The sequence below is a fragment of the Wickerhamomyces anomalus genome (genome assembly GCF_001661255.1).
Source record: "Wickerhamomyces anomalus NRRL Y-366-8 unplaced genomic scaffold WICANscaffold_1, whole genome shotgun sequence".
Classification (NCBI taxonomy): domain Eukaryota; kingdom Fungi; phylum Ascomycota; class Saccharomycetes; order Phaffomycetales; family Wickerhamomycetaceae; genus Hansenula; species Hansenula anomala.
The window spans coordinates 2,424,117-2,450,617 of NW_017567110.1; the positions used below are offsets into that span (position 1 = coordinate 2,424,117).

At 34.6% G+C, this 26,501-nt stretch overlaps 9 protein-coding genes across 9 annotated transcripts; 6 read left to right on the forward strand and 3 right to left on the reverse strand.

Moving 5' to 3' along the window:
- The first annotated feature begins 152 nt into the window (after positions 1-152).
- Positions 153-2,314, forward strand: GDA1 (guanosine diphosphatase). The gene has a single exon (XM_019186147.1). The coding sequence runs from the start codon at positions 241-243 to the stop codon at positions 2,146-2,148; it is 1,908 nt and encodes a 635-aa protein (XP_019041838.1). The 5' UTR covers positions 153-240; the 3' UTR covers positions 2,149-2,314.
- A 467-nt stretch (positions 2,315-2,781) lies between these two features.
- WICANDRAFT_88366 (uncharacterized protein) lies at positions 2,782-4,043 on the forward strand. Its single transcript, XM_019186148.1, has one exon. The coding sequence runs from the start codon at positions 2,792-2,794 to the stop codon at positions 3,998-4,000; it is 1,209 nt and encodes a 402-aa protein (XP_019041839.1). The 5' UTR covers positions 2,782-2,791; the 3' UTR covers positions 4,001-4,043.
- A 67-nt stretch (positions 4,044-4,110) lies between these two features.
- WICANDRAFT_99043 (uncharacterized protein) lies at positions 4,111-5,892 on the reverse strand (the record flags this gene model as incomplete). Its single annotated transcript, XM_019186677.1, has 2 exons — positions 4,111-5,663; positions 5,766-5,892. The coding sequence occupies 2 exons, from the start codon at positions 5,890-5,892 to the stop codon at positions 4,111-4,113; spliced, it is 1,680 nt and encodes a 559-aa protein (XP_019041840.1).
- Positions 5,893-6,746: 854 nt separating this feature from the next.
- WICANDRAFT_82620 (DEAD/DEAH box helicase) lies at positions 6,747-8,669 on the forward strand (the record flags this gene model as incomplete). The annotated part of the gene is made up of 1 exon (XM_019185410.1): positions 6,747-8,669. One exon carries the CDS (start codon positions 6,747-6,749, stop codon positions 8,667-8,669), a length of 1,923 nt encoding a protein of 640 aa, XP_019041841.1.
- Positions 8,670-13,117: 4,448 nt separating this feature from the next.
- On the forward strand, positions 13,118-14,576 carry WICANDRAFT_60691 (uncharacterized protein; the record flags this gene model as incomplete). Its single annotated transcript, XM_019183035.1, has 2 exons — positions 13,118-14,029; positions 14,310-14,576. The coding sequence occupies 2 exons, from the start codon at positions 13,118-13,120 to the stop codon at positions 14,574-14,576; spliced, it is 1,179 nt and encodes a 392-aa protein (XP_019041842.1).
- Positions 14,577-14,865: 289 nt separating this feature from the next.
- On the reverse strand, positions 14,866-15,549 carry GLC8 (PP1-complex regulatory subunit GLC8; the record flags this gene model as incomplete). The annotated part of the gene is made up of 1 exon (XM_019184452.1): positions 14,866-15,549. The coding sequence occupies one exon, from the start codon at positions 15,547-15,549 to the stop codon at positions 14,866-14,868; it is 684 nt and encodes a 227-aa protein (XP_019041843.1).
- Positions 15,550-16,822: 1,273 nt separating this feature from the next.
- Positions 16,823-22,987, forward strand: FAS1 (tetrafunctional fatty acid synthase subunit FAS1; the record flags this gene model as incomplete). Its single annotated transcript, XM_019181166.1, has 1 exon — positions 16,823-22,987. One exon carries the CDS (start codon positions 16,823-16,825, stop codon positions 22,985-22,987), a length of 6,165 nt encoding a protein of 2,054 aa, XP_019041844.1.
- A 331-nt stretch (positions 22,988-23,318) lies between these two features.
- BER1 (Ber1p) lies at positions 23,319-23,999 on the reverse strand (the record flags this gene model as incomplete). Its single annotated transcript, XM_019181209.1, has 1 exon — positions 23,319-23,999. The coding sequence occupies one exon, from the start codon at positions 23,997-23,999 to the stop codon at positions 23,319-23,321; it is 681 nt and encodes a 226-aa protein (XP_019041845.1).
- Positions 24,000-25,069: 1,070 nt separating this feature from the next.
- Positions 25,070-26,350, forward strand: PRS1 (ribose phosphate diphosphokinase subunit PRS1; the record flags this gene model as incomplete). Its single annotated transcript, XM_019185411.1, has 1 exon — positions 25,070-26,350. The coding sequence occupies one exon, from the start codon at positions 25,070-25,072 to the stop codon at positions 26,348-26,350; it is 1,281 nt and encodes a 426-aa protein (XP_019041846.1).
- Positions 26,351-26,501: the final 151 nt, after the last annotated feature.

Genomic DNA, 26,501 nt, shown 5'->3' on the forward strand with positions numbered 1-26,501 from the left:
AAACAATCAATTCAATTCCTCAATATTTCAATTTGTTTATGACATTTCAAAAACTTCCAAAAGAAAAAAAACAAAAAGTTTTGAAAACGCGCAACACAGATTTTCTCAAAAAAAAAAAAAGTTCGCGTTGACAATTGAAATTCATCAACACCGAAATTCTCTTTTCATTTGAACCATTTTGCTTTTGAAAACAGCTGATTCCCTTTCATTCCTCCATTCATTTTCCAGATAAAGAATACCATGTCGGGAGGTTTAAGGATCACTAACGCTGTGCGTAACTCTCGCTTCATAATCGGTGCCCTGGTTATCTTTGGTATTGTTATATTTTTAGTATCTTCACCTTCAAATGTTGGCGAAGGTTTATCAAAGGCCAAATTAGGTGGTTTAGATTTCACTTCAAACAATAATAATGCTGGTAATGGTGCTGCAGCCGTTGCAGGATCAGATGATGATAAACCTGTTTACCCACCATCTCCAAAAGGTGATGGTGCCATTGGAAACTCACCACAATATGCTGATGATTCAATAGATGCTCCAAAAAAACCAAAAGAACAAGCTCCAAAAGCTGATCCTGGTACTTCTCCTCAATTTGCTGATGATAATGCTAAAGATGTTAAAGGCTCTAAGGAAAAAGCTGCTGATCAAAGTACTCCTAAAGAAGCTCCAAAACCTAAAATTAACGAAAAAGCTCCAATCAAAGGTGAATTTGATGCTATTAAAGATTCAAATAAAGCTTATGAAGGTGTCCCAGATAAAGAAAAAGTTGCACTTGCCGATGATGATGATTCAAACATTTCTAACGAAGTTTCATCCAAGCCAAAACAACAAAATGTTGCAAATTGTAAAAAAGATCCAGAATTTGTTGTTATGATTGATGCAGGTTCAACTGGTTCAAGAGTCCATATCTATGAATTTGATATTTGTTATTCTCCTCCAAAATTGAATAAAGAAACTTTTGAAATGTTGAAACCTGGTTTATCTTCATTTGATACTGATACTTCGGGTGCTGCTAAATCATTAGATCCATTATTAAAAATTGCATTAGATACTGTTCCTGAAGCTAAAAGAGGTTGTACACCAGTTGCCGTTAAGGCCACTGCGGGTTTACGTTTACTAGGTGAAGAAAAATCAAATAACATTTTGAAAGCTGTTCGTGCCCATTTAGAAAATGATTATCCATTTGCTGTTGTTGATGGTGATGGTGTTTCAATCATGAGTGGTGATGATGAAGGTGTTTATGCTTGGATCACTGCTAATTATTTATTAGGTAACATTGGTTCAAGTGAAAAAACTCCAACTGCTGCAGTTTTTGATCTTGGTGGTGGTTCTACTCAAATTGTTTTTGAACCTGATTTTAAAAATGGTGAAAAAATGATTGATGGTGAACATAAATATGAAATCAATTTTGGTAACAGACAATTCACCTTGTATCAATTCTCCCATTTAGGTTATGGTTTAATGAAAGGTAGAGAAAAAATCAACACTTTAATTGTTGAAGCTGCTATTAAAGATGGTAAATTAACTAAAGGTGACTCTGAAAAGAAAACTTTACAATCTCCATGTATCCCACCAGGTTTATCAGTTAAAGATGTTAAAGTCACTTTGGATAACGGTGATAAGTACACTGTTGACTTGAAAGGTTCAGATACTCCAGCTGGCGCTCAATGTAGATTCCTTGCTGAATCTATTTTGAACAAAGATGCTGATTGTAAACAAAGTCCATGTTCATTCAATGGTGTTCATCAACCTTCATTAGTTCGTACATTCCAAAAAACCAGTGACTTGTACATTTTTTCATACTTTTATGATCGTACCAATCCATTGGGTATGCCATCATCATTCACTTTGGAAGAATTATCAGAATTAGCTAAAACTGTTTGTAATGGTGAAACTTTATGGACTTCAGCTTTTAGCGCAATTGATGGTTCATTAAAAGAATTGAAAGATGAACCACAATGGTGTTTGGATCTTTCATTCCAAGTCGCCTTGTTACATACTGGTTATGAAATCCCATTACATCGTGAATTAAGAACTGCAAAGAAAATTGCCAATAATGAATTAGGTTGGTGTTTAGGTGCTTCTTTACCTTTATTGGATAAGACCACTGGTGGTTGGAAATGTCGTGTGAAAGAGGTCACCAAAAACTAGAAGAGAAAGATGATCTCTTATATACAATTCAATTGATGATTTAATTTTTGTTTTAAAAACTCTTTAGTAGTAGTTTATGCTCATTTAGCATCACGTGACGTCTCTCCGCTAAAGCCTCAACCGATAAAAAAAATTACTGATTACAAAACATCAACAACTTTTTCTTTTCTTAACACCTTTTTACATCCACTTTAGATCAACTTGGAAAAGAAGGCACTTAGCTCCCATCTCTACTGAATAGAGCCGTGGTCATCATATCAATTGCTGTGTAAAGAATTGAATACCTTTAGCTTCGTCAAGAGAGGAGAGAGAAAAAAGGGTTTTTGGAAAAGATAAACCCGTTTTGGTTGCCTAAGCTTATAACAACAATATGTCACTTTCTAAATCCGCTAGTAAAGTGGACATTCAAAAGAGCAGTCTCACCTCTACAGATGGTGATGAGGCAATGAGGATGTTGAAGAAACTATCAAATAGTTCAGATAATTTGAAAAAGAACAAGTCTCATCAACAATTGACCCAAACTGCACATGGTGTGCGATTATTGACCAAGAATTTATCAAAGACTACCGTTAAGCTTGATGCTAAAAGTGTGCTGATAGTGACAAAGGCTAGAGATAATTCATTAGTATATTTGACTAGAGAAATGACTGAATGGTTGTTGCTGAATTTCAAAGAATTGGTGGTTTATGTTGATTATCATTTAGAAAAATCTAAAAGGTTCAACCCTCATTCATTAATAAAGGAGATACCTAGAGCAAAAGATGATTTGAAATATTGGGATAAGTCATTTATTAGAGATAATTATGCTTCAATAGATTTGGTGATTACTTTGGGTGGTGATGGTACAGTTTTATTTACTTCTTCACTATTTCAAAGAAGTGTACCACCTGTGATGTCTTTTAGTTTAGGATCTTTAGGATTTCTTACAACTTTCCAGTTTGAAGATTTCAGAGAGTCACTGAGAATTGTGTTGGAGAAAGGTATAAGAACCAATTTGAGAATGAGATTGTCATGTCGTGTTCACAAGTCTGATGGCTCACTGGTGTGTGAACAACAAGCATTGAACGAGGTCACCGTTGATCGTGGTCCTTCTCCTTTTGTTTCAATGTTGGAATTATATGGTGATGGTAATTTACTCACAGTGGCACAAGCGGATGGATTAATAATAGCTACACCAACTGGATCAACTGCATATTCATTATCAGCTGGTGGTTCACTAGTTCATCCAAATGTTTCTGCGATATCAGTAACTCCAATTTGCCCACATACATTATCATTCAGACCTATTTTATTACCAGATAGTATGGTTTTGAAAGTTAGAGTGCCAAAAAGAAGCCGGTCAACAGCATGGGCTGCATTTGATGGTAGATCAAGGGTTGAATTACAAAAGGGTGATTATTTGACAATATCGGCAAGTCCATTTGCAATGCCTACTGTGATGTCTTCACCAACTGAATATTTTGATAGTGTCAGCCGTACATTAAATTGGAATGTTAGAGAACAACAAAAATCATTTGTTCATCTTCTATCTCAAAAGAATAAAAAAAACTATGAAATGAATCAATTATCCAAACCAAAATTCAACTTGGTTGAATCAGACTCTTCTGAAGATGAAGATGCCCAAAGTGAAGAACCTATTGAACCAGATAATGAATCAGCTGATGATATTGACGATAATGATTTATCAACATATTTTGTTCCACCGCCTGGCCAAGGGATTGATACACCACCTATAGCAAAATCTCATGCTACAACTCCAACTTTAAGCCCAAGACTTAAAGGTTTAGACATTGGTGGTCTTACGCTCGATTCATTCAAGAGGAAAGATAGAGCAAACTCTCATTTAAAATGAGTTCTACAAAGATCAATACAAAGTATTTTAATTTCAGTCTATAAAATATGTAAAAATTAATGCCATGAAATAATGCAAAGTCATCAAAAATGCGTAAAAACTAATGTAGATCAACACCAAAAGTCAAGCACCCTGTTGAAAATTGGGCCTTTCCTTAGTTTCTCCTTTGATTCTTCATTCTCCTGTTTCAAAACTTCAGGGTCAAAGATTTTACGATCTGTAACCAAGTCAACTTCTTCAGCTTTAATGAAAAAGCTCCAATTACGAGTGTAAATTTTATGACCAAAGTAAAAAGACAAAAAGGTAAAGATACCAGAATAATTTTGGAAAAATGAAACAGCACTTGGTTTACCATCGTTATGGAAAGGAAACAAAGATACCCAAAAATGTACCACAAGAATAAAGATATCCAAGAAAATAGCAAAATAGGAACCGTAAACACCAGCTATTGAAACATATCCCAACTCTTTGATACTAAAGCCTTGATACTTTAATGCAGCTCTAAATCTAACATGACTCAAACAGATAGTACACCATGTAAAGATTGTGGATAGTCCCGAAAGTGACAATAACCAAGTGAAAATCAACTCTTGGTTCTCATAAGCTGCTATGAAACTAAACAACCCAAAGATACCCGAAACCAACATAGCTCTCAATGGTCTATCATTTCTGTCAACATAATCAAACCATTTTGGAGCAAATCCTTGTTGTGCCAATGAGTAAAAGGTACGAGATGAAGAATAGAATGCTGAATTACCAACAGATAAAACTGCAATCAATATAACAGCATTAATAATATGCGGGACAACTTTGATACCAGCAGATTCAATGGCAATAACATAAGGAGAAACTGGAGCTCCATTATTATGACCTGATCCCATTAATCTATCAGAATCAAAAGGAACCAACAATCCAACAACGAAAATGGATAGAAAGTAGAAAAACAAAAGTCTATAGAAAACTTGTTTTGTAGCAGTTGGGATAGCTTTTCTTGGATTTGCAAAAGAGCTAGCTGAAAGAACAGCAAACTCAGTTCCACCAAGTGAAAAAGCTGAGGCGATAAAACACGCACAAACACCTTTGAAACCATTAGCAAATGGTCCTGGATTGATAAAATATTTAGCTCCAACATATCCAATATCCCCAGCTCTACCAGTGTCAATGATTAATCCTAAAACGATAAAACCTAAAATCATGAGAACTTTTGCAAGATTGAACCAAAACTCAGCTTCTGCATAACCTTTGGCACCAAAAAAATTAATCAAAAGGACAAACCCAAGAAACACTGCAACAAAAATATCTGGGTTGGTATCAGAATTCCAAAATCTTATAGTCATACTAGCAGTAACCATTTCTAAAGGTAAAACGGTGAACCAATTAACTGCATAACTCCAAGCTACTGCAAAACCCAAAGATGGATCCACCAATTTCGCAGCATAAGCATTGAATCCACCTGATAAAGAAGAATAAGCAACAGCCAATTCACCAGCAGCAGACATAGTAGCAAACAACATAGCACCAACAATAGCATAAGCTATCAATAAACCAGCAGGACCACCCAAGCTTAAAACGGACCCAGAACCAACTAGTAACCCAGTTCCAAGCCCACCAGAGATGGCAATAAGAGCTACATGACGAGATGAAAGACCTGATTTCTTTTTGACTGGTTCACCGGATTGAGCTTCCAAATCATTTTGGTCTTCAGGTTCTTCAACCTTTCTTTGAAAAGATTCTTTGAATGATGACCACTTTGAAGGCTTTTCACCATTTTCAATTTCACCCTTTTCAATGGTTGGAACAGTGGTGACTTTTGGTCCAGTTTTAAAGCTTTTATCCTCCCTTGAGGTTGAGGAAGTATCACTTCCTTGATCATGAATATTTGAGGGACTCATAGTCTAATTGGTAAAGAGATTTGATAGTATCTAATTATGAGATAACTTTCAATAAAGTCTTGTATAGATGAAGAAGAAAAATCATGAGGAAAGAGATGGTTGGGCTCTCTTTTATAGAAAATGAGGGTTTTTCTGTTGATGGTGAACCAGAAGCACAATAGATCTAGAGACAATTTAGCAGAAAATTCTCAAGTCTAATCGAACATTTTGGAATTTGGACATTCGAGTTTGTGTAATGGTGGAGATATCAAACAAACAGTCATGAAAGGGCCACAATAAGCAGCACATAGATAGTCTGAACAAACCAAAGTAACGGTTTTGAAAATCTTCTCGTGAGATGATTTAGTTGACTTTCATCATCAACTGTGAACTTGTCACAAACCTTCAGCGATCAATAGTATGAAAAGTAATGTCATTGACGTGACAGAGCTTTACAAAATTGTCCAAACGCTTTTCCCAATCCGCACACACCAATACCTGAGAGGAACAGCTATAGCTGAATCGATACATTGTAAGCCAATATGGTGTGTCAAAGTATTGTTCTCAAGGTCTAGCTTAATTAAAACAGTAGTTCGCGATTTAGTCTAGTCGCGACAAGTTTTGCCTCTACCATAAATGAATCCCGAGGGCTTACATCACATGCTTATAAAATTCCCGTATTTCCCTTTCAGGAACGCGTTCTTTCTTTCTTCCACAAAGAAATTACGTTGAGTGGCGAAACATCAAAAAAATTTTTTTTGTTGTGAAAAAGAAAAAAATTGATAGCATCTCTTGAGGAACGGTCCTATATAAGAGCAACGTGAAAGTAGACATTTGATCTATTTTAATAAAACATAGAAAAAACATCATTGAATATGTCAAATATTGCAAACGATTTCCAAAACTTAAACATCAACGGTGGAAGCGCCAACGGTGGTGATGCTCCTCCTCCTCAAAGAAGAGGTTACGTTCCACCTCATGCAAGATCTCGTGGACCACAAGAAGGTCAATCCAACAGCGGTTACTCTAATGGTGGCTACAATAACAACTACGGTGGTGGTTATAATAACAACAGAAGTGGGTATTACAGCAACAACAACAGCGGCTTTGGCGGTTACAACAACCGTAGAAGTGGTGGCCGTGGCGGTTTCAACAATCGTAATGGCGGTGGTCGTTTCCAAAGAAATGATCGTGGTAAATTTGTTGATGGTAAACATATCCCAGGTGAACCAAGTGAAGCTATGCAAAAAGAATTATTTGGTGAAGTTGATGATCCAAAGTTCCAATCTTCAGGTATTAATTTCGATAATTATGATGATATCCCTGTTGAAGCTTCAGGTGAAGGTGTTCCAGAACCAATTGATACATTTACTGCTCCACCTTTAGAAGATTTGTTGTTAGAAAACATTAAATTAGCTCGTTTCAACAGACCAACTCCAGTTCAAAAATATTCTGTTCCAATTGTTGCTGCTGGTCGTGATTTAATGGCTTGTGCCCAAACTGGTTCTGGTAAAACTGGTGGTTTCTTATTCCCAATTTTATCTCAATCTTTCCACAATGGTCCATCACCAGTCCCAGAACCAACTACACAATTCTCAAGACGTAAAGCTTACCCAACTGCTTTAGTTTTAGCTCCAACCAGAGAATTGGTCTCACAAATTTATGATGAAGCCAAAAAATTCACATATAGATCATGGGTCCGTCCTTGTGTTGTCTATGGTGGTGCTGATATTAGAACTCAATTACAAGACATTGAACGTGGCTGTGATTTATTAGTTGCTACTCCAGGTCGTTTGAACGATTTATTAGAACGTGGTCGTATTTCATTAGCCAACATTAAGTACTTGGTTTTAGATGAAGCTGATAGAATGTTGGATATGGGTTTCGAACCTCAAATCAGACACATTGTTCAAGAATGTGACATGCCACCAGTTGAAAACCGTCAAACTCTTATGTTTTCAGCTACTTTCCCAGCTGATATTCAAATGTTGGCTCGTGATTTCTTGAAAGATTATATCTTTTTATCTGTTGGTAAAGTTGGTTCCACTTCAGAAAATATCACACAAAAGGTTATCTATGTTGATGATGACGAGAAAAGATCAGTTTTATTAGATATCTTGGAAGCTGATGAAAATGGTTTAACTTTGATTTTCGTTGAAACCAAAAGAATGGCTGATGCTTTATCTGATTTCTTAATTACTCAAAACTTCCCAGCTACTTCTATTCATGGTGATCGTTCTCAACAAGAACGTGAACGTGCTTTAGAATACTTCAGATCTGGTAAGGCTCCAATTTTAGTTGCTACTGCTGTTGCTGCCAGAGGTTTGGATATTCCAAATGTTACTCATGTCGTCAATTATGATTTACCAACTGATATTGATGATTATGTCCATCGTATTGGTCGTACCGGTCGTGCTGGTAATGTCGGTGTTGCTACTGCGTTCTTCAACAGAGGTAACAAGAATGTTGTTAAGGAATTGGTTGAAGTTTTAACTGAAGCTAACCAAGAAGTTCCAGCTTTCTTGAACACTATTGCTAGAGAAGTTTCTTCAGGTGGTAGAGGAAGAGGTCGTGGTGGTCGTTCCAACAACACTAGAGATTTCCGTCGTCAACCAGGTTACAACAACAGCTCATCATTTGGTGGTAATTCATCATTCGGTGGCTCTGGTGGTTATGGCAACTCATTCAGTAGTGGTTATGGTAACCAAAGTTCTCGTACTGGTGGTGGTGCTGCTTTCTCATCATACCAATCAGGTTACGGTAACCCATCATCATCATCTTCAAATAGTTGGTGGTGATTTCTGTGTTTTCCCAATATTTGGGAAAGCATATTGCTAGTTAGTTTGATTTCAGTTATTTTTTGTATTTTATTTTTGGTTTTATTACATTACAGTTTGATATTATGCACAATCAAATGTCTCAATCATATCAGTTATCATATGGATATCAATTTTAAAGGAGGGTCTTTTTCAAAGTGATGAAAATGCATTCTTTTTTGATTTTTTTTCTGGTAAACATATAGTTGGTTATAATAATTTTTTTTCTTATGTTGTTCATTTTTTGTTTGAGTTGAAGTTTCTTGGGTTTTGCATTGATTTTATTGGTTATTCAAAAGTTTATAATTGATTCAGAACATGGGAAATTTGTTGGTAGATTTTTTTTTAAGTTTAATTTGGTTTCAGATATAAAGATGGGATTCAAAAGATATTTTTGAAAGAAGGAAAAAGACTACTGCTTTCTTATTTCTTTAGTTTATATTCATAATCAAGTTTTAGTTTGGTGTTTCAAATGAATTGAGGGATGGTACAAATCTTATTGTACTTGAAAGGGTTTACAAAAAAATTATTATAGAAGAGTTTTTTGTTATTTGTATTTTTAGGATTTAGACATTGGGATGTGCATTACATATAATATAAATTTATTAAGTATCGAAATTGTTCAGTACTGGTCACTGGTCAGTAGTTAGTTATTGAGGCTTGACGACATTGCACGTCGATAATAGTACTCTCCGAGTGTATAATGAATACTACAGAGAAAAAATTGCATCTGCATAAAATACAGTGCATATTAATATTGATGATATTTCTGCTGTACCTCGTTATATTTAACAAGTACTATGAATGTGTGGCAGTTCACCGCCAACAATATGAAGGACTAAATATTTGATACAATGTTAAGATGCTAGATCATTAAGCGCCATTATAATTAATATGTTAAAAACTCTTAATAATATTATTTCGATGGTCAATGATGGTATTAATCTTCTTGTAGTTGTTTTTAAATTAGGCATAAAATACATAGATTGAAAGCCAGAGTAAAGACAAACACACTCATCCATAGGAGCTTTAAACGCGACGGTTCCAGTGTTACAAGCTGATATAATTTATCGATCAACTGTTCAAAACAATGTCCGTCTCGAGGACTCTTGAACCGCATCAAACAAAGTTTGACACATTACTTATATTAGTACCACTTTTTCCAACCGTTTTCGGAGCCAGTAGATGAAAGACAATAAGGTTGAACCCAATGTTTTAGATAAAGACCAAATCTTCCATTTTGGTGTACATATATTCTTCGTGGCTTTGGTTCAGCTGTATAATGAGGAATCATAGGTTTCAACGATAGAGGTTTAAACAGTACATTGATCTCTACTTGCGGGCTCTTCGCCGCCCCTGGACACCAGATACTTAGCCTCCAGACTCCAGAGCCCCTGCACGTAGGAGGGAAGCCTCAAAAATCCATTCATCTGTAGGTTTTTTCCTCAAAATTTAATTGATAATGTCTTTCTCTTGGTCCCACTTGAAAAACCCATTGGAATTAGTAGAATTTATCCAGACCTTGTATCATACAACATGGACCATGGTACACTAGCTAATGAGGTTCAGTTACCAAAGCTGTTTCATGGAACGTTTAGCCGTCTAGCGACAATATGAATACGCCAAATTTCTAACCAACGTATATATCGACGTAAAATTGAGCCCCAGCTTGATATTAATATAATGCCACTCATCAAGCTGTCTCAGGCAACGGGGTGATACCCCTAGATCATGATCTCATCACTTTTAATTTCTCCTCATCTAGATTCTAAATCTTCGAACAAGCTAATCTTTAAAGTGTACGCATCTCGTCAAATTGTGAACCAGTGAAAAATTGGCTGTCGCGAATTTCTTGCACTGGTGCCTTTTGGTTGACTAGATGAAATCTAAGGTGGAAAAACTTTAAACTTAGTTCCAGAACACAATTTTCGAGTACAAGACGCATGTAAACGGGATTTTTTAGATTGTGAATAGATTATAGGAGTCCATTTTGCATATTTTGGCTTTAGATGAGTGCAAGTGGGTCAATTAGAGGTGTCAAATTACACAGTTGAGCAGTGAATTAGTTCTATAGACGGGTATGACAGCCTATTCTGATACAATATTGATCTTGTGACTTTTGTACTGGCACAAATAATTAACCGTTGAGCAGCTATTTTCAAACCTAGATACACTAGTTATGACTGGAAGTATTAACTACAGATCAATTCAACGGACTCACCAACAAACCACAACAGATCAATGAAGTCCACATGAAATGAACTTGATTTCAACCCAGCTCTAGTGCACACGAATATCAGTTAATAATTGTACCAAGATAATGCAAATCAAATTTAGAGTTTTAACGAAAGTCAGCTTATGTATGATTCATTATGATGGCACTAAATGAAGGCTGAAACATCTGGAATCCAGTCAACTCTAGTTATTGACAGGCTGCCGTTTAAAACCGTTATCTAATTCATGAAAGGTACAAGCGACGTTTACATTCATTTACACTTTATAGTGATAAGCGTCAATGTTCACTACATCAATATACTATCCATTGAAATTTGAGCACATTATGTAACCATGGACGGTTGTTTAAATGTTGCTTTCACCTAGTAAGTAGCTGAGCTGGAGAGTACTTGGTTAGTTTTTCAGAATAGACCACAAAACGTTAAAAGAAAGAATGGATTGAACACTAGATTCAGATCACATAAGGCAAAGACTCATTATGGATATGATTGAAGAGTCAAACCCGCACCCGTGCGTTGCTAATTTCTAATTGACTAAGCTAGACTCTTGATATTTTGGGGTTGACAGGTATGAATCTATCCAATGTCCAATACACACCTCAATGCTTTGGATACAAGCAACTATGATAATTGGCTAGTTATATTAGTCTATAAGGTAGCAAATACTCCTGATGAATTGATCTCTTTCTTTTTTTCTTAGAAAATAATAGAACCGACCGTTAAAACAGGTGAAGACTAACTATATTTCGAATAAAGTTATCTTGTCAAACGGTCTCAATTAAAATGATAGAGCAACTAGATTCATGATATCAAACGTGCCAATTGATTAGCATATAGGAGCTACTCCAAAAGCTTTAGCAATAACTAGAGAGTATATGAGTTGAAGTTTCATAGGATATGCCGGTAAAATAACTTTAGTGAACGAACATTTACGCACATTCGTAAAGACTAGAATGATCTTCACAACCAAATTATAGCTCTGTGTACCACCATCAAGTTTTCCAATGAGGGGTGTTGATAAATTGGAGTAATGCATTATAGTGAATTAAGTAGTGAGAAAACGGAAATTGAGATTAACTTATTGAGGTCACTTGGTACTCAAGAAACGTTGGGTTCCTGGCTCTGATACTAGAATATCAATACACTAAGCTGTTTAAATTTCAACCCATTGCTATGATTGTGATTAATCAGTGAAAAGATGAAACACCACGAGGATCAGAAAACAAATGAGTTTCATCAGGAGTATTGGTCAAGTGAAAAAGGTACCACCACAGTACAAGCCGTACTGCTTTATCTAGACCATTTCATAAAACACGCTTAAACCCATTGATTTTACCCACAAAAAAATCCATAGACGCGTCTAATTTACCTTCTCTTGAAAGGCTTTCCCATCTACTTTTTTTAAACTTTAACCTTGTTTGATTAAATTTTCAACACGATCAACTCTTTGAAGGGTTTTGATTTAAAGTTTGCTCATGCTGCCCATATCAAAACTAAATCAATAGGCGAAATTAAGACATTTTGCTTAAATAGTGAACAAGGGAAGAAGTTATGAATTAGTGTACTAGTGTGTGTGTTAGCTAAGCGCAATGAAAGTGGAGATATCAAAATATTATACAGCGTAGTTGTAGCTAGTTTACGCTGTCTAGTGCACTCTTTTTCCTGGAGTTGATGAATGGGGTAGAAATAATATTAATTTGGTAGAATGAAATGAATTACATGATGAATTTTTTCTAATATGAGGTGAAGACTAATATTCTGGAAACTTTGGAATTGGTACTAAACTAGTTCTGAACTTTATGGTAGCTGCTCTAACTAATCTATAGTACAAACCCATGTCCTATTGTACCACACCAATTGCTGTTAATGTATGTGAGCACACACATGCTTTCAAAAATTTATTAAAATTTGCATTATCTATAAAAATGCACGATGCTTGCCAACTTTGCATATTGTACAACATTTAAGGTTCACAATCTAAAAGTTTAAAAGGCACAATATATGGATTTACCATGTTGAAGAAGTAAAAAAGACGTTGCAGATTGGTTCTATAGACTATTGAGCATGCAAAAAGAAAAAGAAATATAGCAGTTTTATTGTTCAAAGATATATAAAGGATTTGAAATCATCATTTTCTCTGAAATGCTCATCAGTAATAGTTCTTGCTGAAGCAATAATTAATAGACATTCATCATCATGACCATAGATTACTTGAATTATCAAACCGTTTCAGTTTCTCCAAAGACTCAAATCAGTTATATGGAGGAACACCAAAGTTGCATTCAAAAACCAAAGATGAAACTAAATAACAATGTCAAGACAACTAAAGAACTTGTTGAACAATTGCATAATTATAAATTCCCATTAACCAGATCAGTCAATAGAACAAGCACAACATGCAGTACTACTGCACCAGAATCATTACATCAATTATCCACAACCCATTATAATCATAATAGAAGAAACTCATCAATCTCATCAACATTTACATTCAAATCCAATAACACCAACACACCAACCAGACGAGTCTCACATAGAAGATCAGCAGCAGTCAGTGGAGCTTCCTCAAACGAATCCATTTTCAGTTCAGACTTTAATCCATCATCACCATCAACACGAGTCACCACCACAAGAACAAGTACTGGGTATGTCCCAAGTTTACAAACATCTGAAAATTTATCAACATTACCAACAACACCTGTGACACCAACATCCAAGACCACGTTTGACAATATTGATAACCATCTTCATCATGGGGAATATTTACAAGCACCTAAAAAGCCACAATTATTACCAACAGAAGTTCCAATCACACCTACAAATTATCCATTGATTGATCTTGATGTTGTTGATAAGCCATTAGTTCCAAGATTGGGCTCACCAATGCCACTCAAGGTTGATGCTACACCTATGAAGCATGGTCTTGTTGATGTTTTAGATAAAGAAAAGGAAGATGAAGAAGAGGAGGATCAAGGTGAAGGAACAATCAGCATTGTTGATTTTCTTCGAGAAAGCATCAGTGAGCGCGCCATGAGTGTTTCTGCAGATTATGATCCGTTTCAATACATTCATATAACCAAGGGGATGTGGATAGATGAAGATGGACAAGTTGGTTTGTTATAGGATTTAGATTGTGCATTTGTGTTTTTGTGTTTGTGTGGTTTCGCGAAGGACTGAATTGACCCGAGCATCACCGAGGTCGGTCATTTGGAGGTGCTGGAGGTGAGGAATGAGATGAAAAAATTGACACCTTGATTGTTTGTGTTTATAAAGGGATAGTTACTTGTCTTGATTGATTAGAGTATCAAAGTGCTTTGATATTGGCTTTGGTTATTGTTGTTGGTGTTAGAAGTTGAGAAGGATGTTTCAAGATTATATACTGGAGCAGAAATTGGACAAGTATGAAGTGCCAACTTTGATTGATGATTCTGCTGTTATTGATGAATCGAAAAAGTTCATAAGCAAGTTAGGTGCTGATTTCTTTAGTAAAGATAAAGTATTTGAGAATTATCAAGATCATCATCGTCATCATGATGTTGTTTCCAAACAGTTTTTCAATGAATTTCCTCGAAAACAAACTAATAATGATTTACAATATCATAATGAGGATGTTACTTTAAAGTTTATTGTTGATTGGTTTTTGAAAAGAAATTGAGGTGAGCTTTTGAAAGTTAGATATTCTATATATTATTGGTTAAAGTTTATGTTTTGGGAATGTGTTTTTTGCAGGTTGTTTTTGGAGTATTATATGAGTATTAGAGATATATATTTATAGGCATGAATAATGAATTGAATTTAATTTAGAACGAGTTGTAGTAATTACAAATGGATTAAAAAACACTTTCATACTTTGATTCACGTCTAAACATTAAATAAAAACAGCATTTTAATCATTTTAAACTTCATAATAAATATCAACTTCATAATTTTTTTACATTTGAACTCTACTCATCATCAGGTTTTTCTAAAACAGGGACATGTTCATGATGATAATGTTGTTTTCTCAACTCTTCAAATGTTTTCTTTTGTTGTGGAGTTTCCTCTTCTTTATCATCATCATCCTCTTCTTCAAATTCAACATCTTTATGATGTGGGACTTCATTATGATAATGTTGCTTTCTTAATTCAGCAAATGATTTCTTTGGTTTTTCCTCCTCTTGTTCTTCTTCCTCCTCTTCAGGATGTACTTTAACATCAAATTTTTGATCCAATTCATCAACTTTAATTTCAGGTTCACCTAATGAAAAACTATTTAAATCTTCCACATCATCATCATCTTGATAATATTCATTCAATTCAGGCTGGGCAGCTTTTTGGAAGGGAGTTTTAGGTTCATCAATAGTTTGACCTAAATTTTCAATAATTTGTTTTTGAATAATTTCATTATCTTGTAAATTTTTAGCATTCCATTTTAATTTTTCTTTATCATCATCACTTAATTGAGAGATTTTGGAAGGATCAATATCACCTTGATCATTTAATATTGTTGGATCTATATTGTTTTTCAAAAGGGCATTTAGTTTTGTGTTTTTTAAAACTTGATTTCTAAATTCTTTTGTATCTTCAGTTAGTTTAAGATTATCTTGTTGGTCTTGTTCTAGTTTGTTCTTTAGTATACCACCAGCCATTGTGTTGGAGTGAGTTGTGTATTAGTAATGTAGGGGTTGGTATGGTTTCAACAGTTGAGATGAGTCTAGTTGAATTGTTGTTAATTTAATGATTGTTGAGAATATTTATGGGTTGTGTTGTCTATTGTTCACTTGTTGACGTTGGTTTGCCATCAAAAAGAGCATAATGCTATTAATTCGCGAATAGGAACTATGTGGCCAGTGCCTGTAACCACGAGCTCAACTTTTTTTTGTCTTTTGTTTTTTTGTTTTTTGGCTGTTGAGTTTTTGGGATTTTGAAATTGAGTTTGGATTGGATTTGATTGAGTTGAACAAGGAACAGATTGATTGTAGTACGGTTGTGTGGAAGAGTTTGTGTTAGTGGTGTGATAGTGGTATTGAAAGAGTAATAGTAGTAGTCGGAGTGATATCTATTGTAATACTAGTAGTAGTAACTAGCCCATAGCACATCCATCGTTTTCGCGTATGTGATTTTGACATATCCAGGAACCAGAAAAGACTTTATTAGAACAAACAACAACAGAACTATAACCATCATAGCTATAGTAATAGTAACCATCATCATCACCATTACCATTACTATCATAACCATTACTATAACCATCACCACCAGTAACCATAGTCTCTCCCTTCTCTATCTCAACTTGTTAGACCCACGCCCTAACAGCCCAATCCCAACGCCCAACAATATTTCGTTTTTTACATACTCTGGCGTTTCCATCAACAGCACTTGTTCTCTTCTGCCTTATATATACCCAATCAACCCTCTTGTAAAAACATCTTTCTCTCAAGAATCCACGGGAAAACCATCGCTGCTTATACACTACACCACACCACACTCTTGTTAACTAAGCCGCCCTGCTATCTCATCCTTAGAATTATAATAACTCAATTTTATTATATATCCTATACCATAATTGATTCCACCACAATTGATTAATATAGATTCTGAGAATACCTACAAGAAACTGCTTTAGAATTGATTTCTACTCCTTTTCTTCATATTAGCTATCCCAACAAGAGCTATAATTACAAAAGATTTCATTCATTTATTTGAAATTTCATAATATTCAATTAATTATTCACTTGTTGAATTTATTTTACTTTACTGGTTTTTGATAGACAATACTTTTTTTAACATACAAAATAAGTGAGTATCCTAGTTCCCAATAGCCATCTAAAATTGAAAAATGGTTGAATTTTTCCAATTTTCCTTTTTTTGGCCCCCAACAATCTCATTCTAGCTCGTTTACTAACATCCAAAAAGGAAGAAATGACTGGTGCTTTCACTCCAAACCCAAACAACTCTTCTCTAAGACCTTTAACTTTATCCCATGGTTCAATTGAACATACTTTATTAGTTCCAACTAATTTATTATTCCCAGCTTCTCAATTAAAAGAACAATTTGAAAAACAATTACCTCAAGTTACTGAAGGTTTTGCTGATGAAGATGAACCAAGTTCTCCAACTGAATTATTGGCTAGATTCTTGGGTTATATTTCAAATCTAGTTGATCCAAATTTATCTGGTCAATTTGATCAAGTTTTATTATTAGTGCTAAGTGAATTTGAAACAAGATTTTTAAATGGTCATGATATTCATACTTTAGCTTCAAATTTAGTTAAAACTGAAGATTATCCAACCACTCTAGATAAAGCTAAATTAGTGGTTAAAGATTACTTTAACGCAAGAATCGTGGCTAAAAAACCTTTTAAAAAAACTGATTCTGCTTTATTTAGATCTGTTTTAAATGATGAAGCTAAAATCGTGGCAATTTTTGGTGGTCAAGGTAATACTGATGATTATTTTGAAGAATTGAGAGATTTATACAACATTTATAATGGTTTAGTTGCAGATGTTATTAAAGCTGCTGCTGATAAATTAAACTCTTTAGTTAGATCAACTAATGATACTGAAAGAGTTTATACCCAAGGTTTTGATTTAATTAATTGGTTGGAACATCCTGAAAAAACACCAAGTAATGAATATTTATTATCAATCCCAGTTTCTTGTCCTTTAATTTGTGTTATTCAATTGGCTCATTATGCCGTCACTGCAAGAGTTTTAGGTTATACTCCTGGTGAATTGAGAGATTTATTATCTGGTGCCACTGGCCATTCTCAAGGTTTAACCACTGCTTTAGCCATTGCTGAAGCTGATTCATGGGATTCATTCTTTGTTTCATTAGCTAAATCTGTCACCTTTTTATTCTTTATTGGTGTTCGTTGTTATCAAGTTTATCCAAATACTGCATTATCTCCATCAATTTTACAAGATTCTGATGAAAATGGTGAAGGTGCTCCTTATCCAATGTTGTCTGTTAGAGATTTATCAAAAGAACAAGTTCAAAATTTCGTTGATCAAACTAATAATCATTTACCAAAAGAGAAACATATTGCTATTTCTTTAGTTAATGGTGCTAGAAATTTAGTTGTTAGTGGTCCTCCACAATCTTTATATGGGTTGAATTTAACTTTGAGAAAGGCTAAAGCTCCAGCAGGTTTAGATCAAGCTAGAATCCCATTTTCTGAAAGAAAATTGAAATTTTCAAATAGATTTTTACCAATCACTTCTCCATTCCATTCTCATTTATTAAATGATGCTACTGATTTAGTTAAAGATGATTTAGCTAAAGAAGGTTTGGAATTCAAACAATCTGATTTGAAATTACCAGTTTATGATACTTTTGATGGTAAAGATTTACGTGAATTTAACGGTTCAGTTATTAATAGATTGGCTTTATTGATTACCACATTACCAGTTAATTGGGAAACTGCTACCCAATTTCAAGCTACTCATATCTTGGATTTCGGTCCAGGTGGTGCTTCAGGTCTTGGTGTTTTAACTCATCGTAATAAAGATGGTACTGGTGTTCGTGTCATTATTGCAGGTGTCTTGGATAATAACATTGATGATGAATATGGGTTTAAACAAGAATTATTTGATTTCAATGATAATGTCAAATATGCACCAAATTGGTTGGTTGAATATCAACCAAAATTAGTCAAGACTGAAAATGGTAAAACTTATGTTGATACTAAATTTTCAAGATTATTGGGTAAAGCTCCAATCTTGGTTCCAGGTATGACTCCAACTACTGTTCATCCAGATTTTGTTGCTGCAACTTTAAATGCTGGTTATCATATTGAAATTGCAGGTGGTGGTTATTTTGATCCAAAGACTTTCCAAAATGCCTTGCAAAAAGTTGTTGATCAAGTTGCTCCAGGTACTGGTATTGGTATTAATTTGATTTATGTTAATCCAAGAATGTTACAATGGGGGATTCCTTTAATCAAACAATTGAGAGAAAAAGGTTTCCCAATCCAATCTTTAACCATTGGCGCTGGTGTTCCTTCATTAGAAGTTGCCACTGAATATATTGAAGAATTAGGTTTAACCCATCTAGGTTTGAAACCAGGTTCAATTGATTCTATTTCTCAAGCTATTGGTATTGCTAAAGCTCATCCAAACTTCCCAATTGTTTTACAATGGACTGGTGGTAGAGGTGGTGGTCATCATTCTTTTGAAGATTTCCATCAACCAATTTTGCAAATGTATTCCAAGATTAGAAGATGTCCAAACATTTCTTTAATTGCAGGTTCTGGGTTTGGTAGTGCTGATGACACTTATCCATACTTGACTGGTGAATGGTCAACTAGATTCAATTATCCTCCAATGCCATTTGATGGTATCTTGACCGGTTCAAGAGTTATGGTTGCTAAGGAAGCCTTCACTTCTCCAGCTGCTAAACAGGCTATTGCTGATGCAACAGGTGTTTCTGATGATAAATGGGAACAAACTTATAAAAAACCAACTGGTGGTATCATTACTGTCAGATCTGAAATGGGTGAACCAATTCATAAATTGGCCACTAGAGGTGTTTTATTATGGCAAGAAATGGATAATACTATTTTCAACTTACCAAAGAATAAATTACAAGATGCTTTGGATAAGAAGAAGGATTATATTATCAAGAAATTAAATGCTGATTTCCAAAAACCTTGGTTTGCCACTGTTGATGGTCAAGTTTTCGACTTACAAGATTTAACTTATGAACAAATTGCTAAAAGATTAGTTGAATTATGTTATGTTCAAACTTCCAAGAGATGGATTGATGTTACTTTACGTAACCTTGTTGGTAAATTCTTGCATCGTGTTGAAGAACGTTTTGCCACAAAGCAAACCAATTCTGTCTTGTCAAGTTTTAATGTTTTGGAAACTCCAGAAACTGGTGTTGAATTAGTTTTCAATGCTTATCCAGAAGCTAGAAAACAATTGGTTAATGAACAAGATGTTGATTATTTCCTATTATTGTGTCAAAACCCAGCTCAAAAACCTGTTCCATTTGTTCCAGTCTTGGATTCAAGATTTGAAGTTTTCTTTAAAAAAGATTCCTTATGGCAATCTGAAGATTTAGAAGCTGTTGTTGATCAAGATGTTGGTAGAACTTGTATCTTACATGGTCCAGTTGCTGCTCAATTTACAAACAAGGTTGATGAACCTGTTCAAGAAATTTTGGATGGTATTCATGAAGGTCATATTCAAAAATTATTGAAGGATGCTTATGGATCTGATGAATCTAAAGTTCCAGTTGTTGAATACTTTGGTGGTGAAGAACCAACTCAAGTTAAATATGATCATGTTGAATCTGGTAACAAGATTATTTATCAAGCAAATGCTTCAACTGATGAATCCAAATGGTTTAAATTATTAGCTGGACCAAAACGTTCTTGGAGACATGCTTTCATCTCAACTAGACGTGTTGTTCAAGGTTCAAACTTTGTTGCTAACCCAGCTAGAAAAGTTTTAGCCCCAGCTAAAGGTGTTGTTGTGGAGATTGAATATCCAAATGATCCATCAAAAACTGTCATTACTGTTTCTGAACCAATCCAAGGTACTGTTAAACCAGTTGTTTCTTTGAAAGCTTTAGATTCAAACACTATTCAATTATCTTTGATTGAACATAGAAATGTCACTAAAGAAGCTGTTTCGTTACCATTATTGTACAAATTTAACCCTCAAGATGGGTTTGCACCAATTTTGGAAATCACTGAAAACAGAAATGACCGTATTAAAGAATTTTACTGGAAATTATGGTTTACTGAAAAATTTGATTTGGATATTGATGTTCATAAACCAATTGTTGATTCTGAAACTACTATTACTGGTCAAGCTATTGCTGAATTCACTCATGCTATTGGTAACAAAGGTGAAGATTTTGTTGCAAGACCAGGTAGAAAAACTTTGGCTCCAATGGATTTTGCTATTGTTGTTGGTTGGAAAGCTATTATTAAAGCTATCTTCCCAAAAACTGTTGATGGTGATTTATTAAGATTGGTTCATTTATCAAATGGTTATAAAATGTTGCCAGGTGCTTCTCCATTAGCTAAAGATGATGTTGTTTCTGCTTCTGCTGAAATTAGATCTGTTTTGAATCAAGATTCTGGTAAGATTGTTGAAGTTGTTGGTACCATTCATAGAGATGGTAAACCAGTTATGGAAGTTTTGTCATCATTCTTGTATCGTGGTGATTATGAAGATTTTGAAAACACTTTTAGTAAAACAACTGAAGCTCCTTTCCAATTACACATCAAATCTGCTAAAGATATTGCTGTTTTGAAATCAAAAGAATGGTTTAATTTGGAAAGTGAAATCAACTTGTTGAACCAAACATTAACTTTTGAAATTGAAACTGAAGTGACCTACAAAAACAAAACCATTTTCAACTCTGTTCAATCTTATGGTAAAGTTTTGTTGGAATTACCAAGTAAAGAAATCATTCAAGTTGGTACTGTTGAATATGAAGCTGGTCAATCTCATGGTAACCCAGTTATTGATTACTTGACTAGAAATGGTTCAGCTATTGAACAAAAAGTTAAATTTGAAAACAACATTCCAATTGCTACCCTTGAAAGTCGTGCTCCAGGTACCAATGAACCATATGCTGTTGTTTCTGGTGATTACAATCCAATTCACGTTTCTCGTGTTTTCTCCAAATATGCCAACTTACCAGGTACTATTACTCATGGTATGTACTCAAGTGCTGCTGTTCGTGCTTTAGTTGAAAGTTGGGCTGCTGATTCAGTTTCTTCAAGAGTTCGTGCTTTCAATGTTCAATTTGCTGGTATGGTTTTACCAAATAATACTTTAACTACTCGTTTGGAACATGTTGGTATGATTAATGGTCGTAAGATTATTAAAGTTGAAACCAGAAATGAAGAAGATTTGCCAGTTTTAGTTGGTGAAGCTGAAATTGATCAACCAGTTTCTACTTTTGTTTTCACTGGTCAAGGTTCCCAAGAACAAGGTATGGGTATGGACTTGTATGAAAAATCTGAAGTTGCTCGTCAAGTTTGGGATAGAGCTGATAGCCATTTCTTGGATACTTATGGTTTCTCCATTATTGATATTGTTAAAAACAATCCAAGTGAATTAACTGTTCATTTTGGTGGTGAAAAAGGTAGAAAGATCAAATTGAATTATACTCAAATGACTTTTGAAACTATTGTTGATGGTAAGATTGTTTCTGAAAAAATCTTCAAAGACATTGATGAAAAGACAACTTCATTTACTTTCAAGAACCCAGGTGGTTTAATTTCTGCTACTCAATTTACTCAACCAGCTTTAACTTTAATGGAAAAAGCCTCATTTGAAGATTTGAAATCTAAAGGTTTAATCCCAGCTGATTGTATCTTTGCTGGTCATTCATTAGGTGAATATGCTTCATTAGCTTCATTAGCTGAAGTTATGTCAATTGAATCATTAGTTGAAATTGTTTTCTACAGAGGTATGACCATGCAAGTTGCAGTTCCAAGAGATGAACAAGGTAGATCCAACTATGGTATGATTGCTGTTAACCCAAGTAGAGTTTCAGGTACTTTTACTCAAGATGCTTTGAAATTTGTTGTTGATCGTGTTGGTAAACAAACAACTTGGTTATGTGAAATTGTTAACTACAATGTTGAAAATCAACAATATGTTGCAGCTGGTGATTTACGTGCATTAGATACATTGGGTAATGTTTTGAACTTTATCAAATTACAAAAAATTGATATTGTCAAATTACAAGAACAATTATCATTAGAAAAAGTTGAAGAACATTTGAATGAAATCATTGATGAAGTTTCCAAAAAATCATTAGCTAAAGCTCAACCAATTGATTTAGAAAGAGGTTTTGCTACTATTCCATTACGTGGTATCTCAGTTCCATTCCATTCATCATATTTGAGAAATGGTGTTAAACCATTCAAAGCATTCTTGGAAAAGAACATTTTGAAAGAAAATGTCAAGACTGATAGATTGATTGGTAAATATATTCCAAACTTGACTGCTAAACCATTCCAAGTTACTAAAGAATACTTCCAAGATGTTTATGAATTGACACATTCTGAAAAGATTAAAGATGTCCTTGACAACTGGGAAAAATATCAAAAATGAATCTAAGATAATATATTAGTGTGGTGTTGATATAGAAATCTGTTATTTTTGTTTTTGGTGTTTTCACAAATCTTGGTTGAAGGAGTTATTATTAATTTTTGAACTTTTTAATTTATTTTGAAACTTTTTCGTTTTTATTTATGAACATATATATTTGGGGAGCCCTCACTCTTACATATATCCCTTATTGCTGTTTTCCTTTTGTTTTGGTTTTGTTATTTGCCCCCATTTAGTTTAATTTAGTATTAGAATCAATATAATCATTTGCAAATACAAGGATCTTATTAGTTACAAGCTTTTAATCGTAGATTAGATCATTATATTAGTGCTACTATGAAATTCTATGGAATGCAAGGTCTGTGAATGAGTTCAACCATTCACCTTCTTCGAAATCTTTGAAGCTTATTATTTCAATATTTTCGAAATATGAATCAATCTTTGAATAGTCTATTGTTGGTTCAACAAACTTATTTCTTTGGGATTTCCTACTTTTCTTCTTGACGACTGCTTCAAACCCATCAGTTTTATCACCTTGTGGTTGTAAAAGATTCACAAGCTTCGACATGATTGGATATTTTTCGAAAAGTTCAAGTTTTGTTAAACGTTCAGTATGTGTTTGAATGTTATTCGACAACAACAGTTTAGGATTTTGTGACAAAATGACCGAATTTGTGAGGTTTAATGGTGCATGGGGCAAAAAGAATAAAGTGGCTTCATCATCTTTGGGTAGATAGTCTTCTGAAACTTCGAAATTTAACGACTTGAAGAAATCAATATCTAATGGTGTGAATACTGGGTCATATAACGAAACATTTTGGCTTTCAATGGAGTTTTCTTCAACTATAATTAACAATAATGCGAGTTGGTATAGAGCAGGTTCCTCCTGACTTGGTGATCCCAATGCAACACATCGTATTTTGGAAAGCTTGTGCGGTTGTAATGTTGATGAAATATTTTCATAGAGTGTTGATGATTTAATGGTATGCTTCTTTTTCTCAAGACTAGCCTTCATTAAAGCCAAATTTGACTCATTTGATACCTCTGGGCACTGTATTCCGTTCACCTTCTTTCGAGACTTGACTTTAACGAATTCAGACATCGGTGATTGCTTCTGAAGAGTTAATCTGGGACGATAGGTAGCTCATCACCAACTTGGGATAGTTTTTCAAAATTCGCGATGATCTGAACTTCAAGTACATGGCCATAATGATGAATTAACATAAACCATACATACCATCTTTTAGAATTTTAAAAAGAGGGTGGCCCTCTGGTCTAGTTGATAGGCTACTAGCTACTAGCTAGACTGCTTTTGTTTACGCTCGAGTAAAGTTGAGTTTGAACAAGGATCTAGGTCACAGGAAGTAAAATAGTTCTTTGAATCTGGGTCAAGAGAACAGTTTTAACAATATATTGGAGACCCCTAGAGCCCTTTAAAGTGCTCTATAATACTACATGTCAGCTCCAAGAACATCACCAGGCTGGACTGATTCAATTTCACCTCAAATAATAAATCAGAAGGGTGATATTTATCTTTTGACCGAGACAGTGATGAGTTCATTGAATTGAGTCTGTTTTGATTGGACTCAACAACCACAACAACTAACCACCAAAGAGGGACTTGATGAACTCTCCCAAAACAATTGTCAATTGTCTACTCAATCCCATCTCTTTCGATTATTTTCCTGCTCTAAATCTTCACCGTCGGGTCTTCCTTATCAGCTCTTCAAAGTGTTAAAATCTCATATGTTTACCCGCAAAATGTGGCCCCTAGTGACAAAATTTTGTATGTAGTTTAGAAAAAAAAATTTATCTGACTCTTGATTAAATACTGGAGATGAGTTGAGTACTGATAACTTTCTTCAACCTCAAGGAAGGAACTCTCCATCTTTTTTTTTGTTCACGTGGAACAGTCCCAACGGATATCAGTCTTGATTGTGTTTTCTCTAAAAAGAATTTCTCACAATCAATATTGCTCAAGATAGTTCATTCATAGTGTTCTCGTCAACTCCACAATCCAACCAGGCTTCACTGCCCACCACAGCTACCACCATCACAATAGATTCAAATCAAGAAGTCAAAGAAATGAGAAAGTGTAAAATCTTTGTCGGTAATTCTCACCCTGAATTGGGTCAACATATTTGTGCCAAATTAGGTGTTGAACCTGCTCCTTGTACTTTAAAGAAGTTTTCAAATGGTGAAACTTCAGTTCAAATTGGTGTCTCTGTTCGTGATGAAGATGTCTATGTCATTCAAAGTGGTTCAAGCACCGTTAATGATCATATCATGGAATTATTGATTTTGGTTTCCGCTTGTAGAGGTGGTTCAGCAAAGAAAATTACAGCAGTTCTACCTCAATTCCCATACTCAAAACAATCTAAAATGAAAAAACATAGAGGTGCCATCACTGCTAGAATGTTGGCTAATCTACTTATCATGGCTGGTGCTGATCATGTTATTTCAATGGATTTACATGCTTCTCAAATGCAAGGTTTTTTCTCAAAACCTGTTGATAACTTGTATGGTGCCCCAAGTTTAGCTAAATGGATTAGAGAAAATGTTGAAGATTATAAAGATGCTGTTGTCGTCTCCAAAAACCCAGGTGGTACTAAAAGAGTTACAGCTTTGGCAGATTCTTTGAAGATAAATTTTGCCATGATACATACTGATCGTCGTCGTAATGCTGATATTTATTCACAAAATAGAACTCAAGCTCAATTGAAACAAAGAAAACAAAGCATGTCAAGAAGAAGACCAGCAATGCCAAAAAACGATGAAGATGAAGATGAAGAAGAAAACATCATCTTATCGAATGGTTTACAAACTGCTCGTGTTGTTCAAGGTCATGTTGTTGATGATGATTTCGTTCCAGAATCATCAGGTCCAGAATCAGTCATCTCAAATGATGGCAGTATTCCAAACGATCAAACTTCATATGCCTTAGGTGGTACTTATGATGCTGCAGATTCTGATGAGGATGATGAACCTGCTTCAGTCTCACAAGAAAAATTGATCACTTTAGTTGGTTCTGTCCAAGGTCGTTCTGCAATCATCTTGGATGATTTAATCGATAGACCAGGATCGTTCATCGCTGCTGCTGAACATTGTCGTTTGAACTGTGGTGCTAAAAAAGTCTATGTTGTTGCCACTCATGGGTTATTTATTGATGATTGTTTGGAAGAGTTGAATGATTCTCCATACATTGACAAGATTGTTGTTACAAATACTTACCCATTATCTGAAGAGAAAAAGAAGACAGAAAAATTGGTCACTATTGATGTTTCTCCAATTTTTGCCGAATGTATTCGTCGTGACCATTATGGGGAAAGTATATCGGTCTTGTTTGATTCTTTAGCAAGTCTATGATATTGAATCGGTGTTGTGAATTATAGTGCGGAAAATACCATATAAAATAAAGTAATAATTAGATCATACACAGTTTGAATGTTTTTTTGAGACTTGCTGTAGTCCACCTCGTAATACTCATCATCTACAAATGCAACAAGTATAAATTATA

Excerpts from the sequence above, each read along its gene's own strand:
- GDA1 (XM_019186147.1), top strand. The coding sequence starts at position 241 with ATGTCGGGAGGTTTAAGGATCACTAACGCTGTGCGTAACTCTCGCTTC.
- WICANDRAFT_88366 (XM_019186148.1), top strand. The coding sequence starts at position 2,792 with ATGACTGAATGGTTGTTGCTGAATTTCAAAGAATTGGTGGTTTATGTT.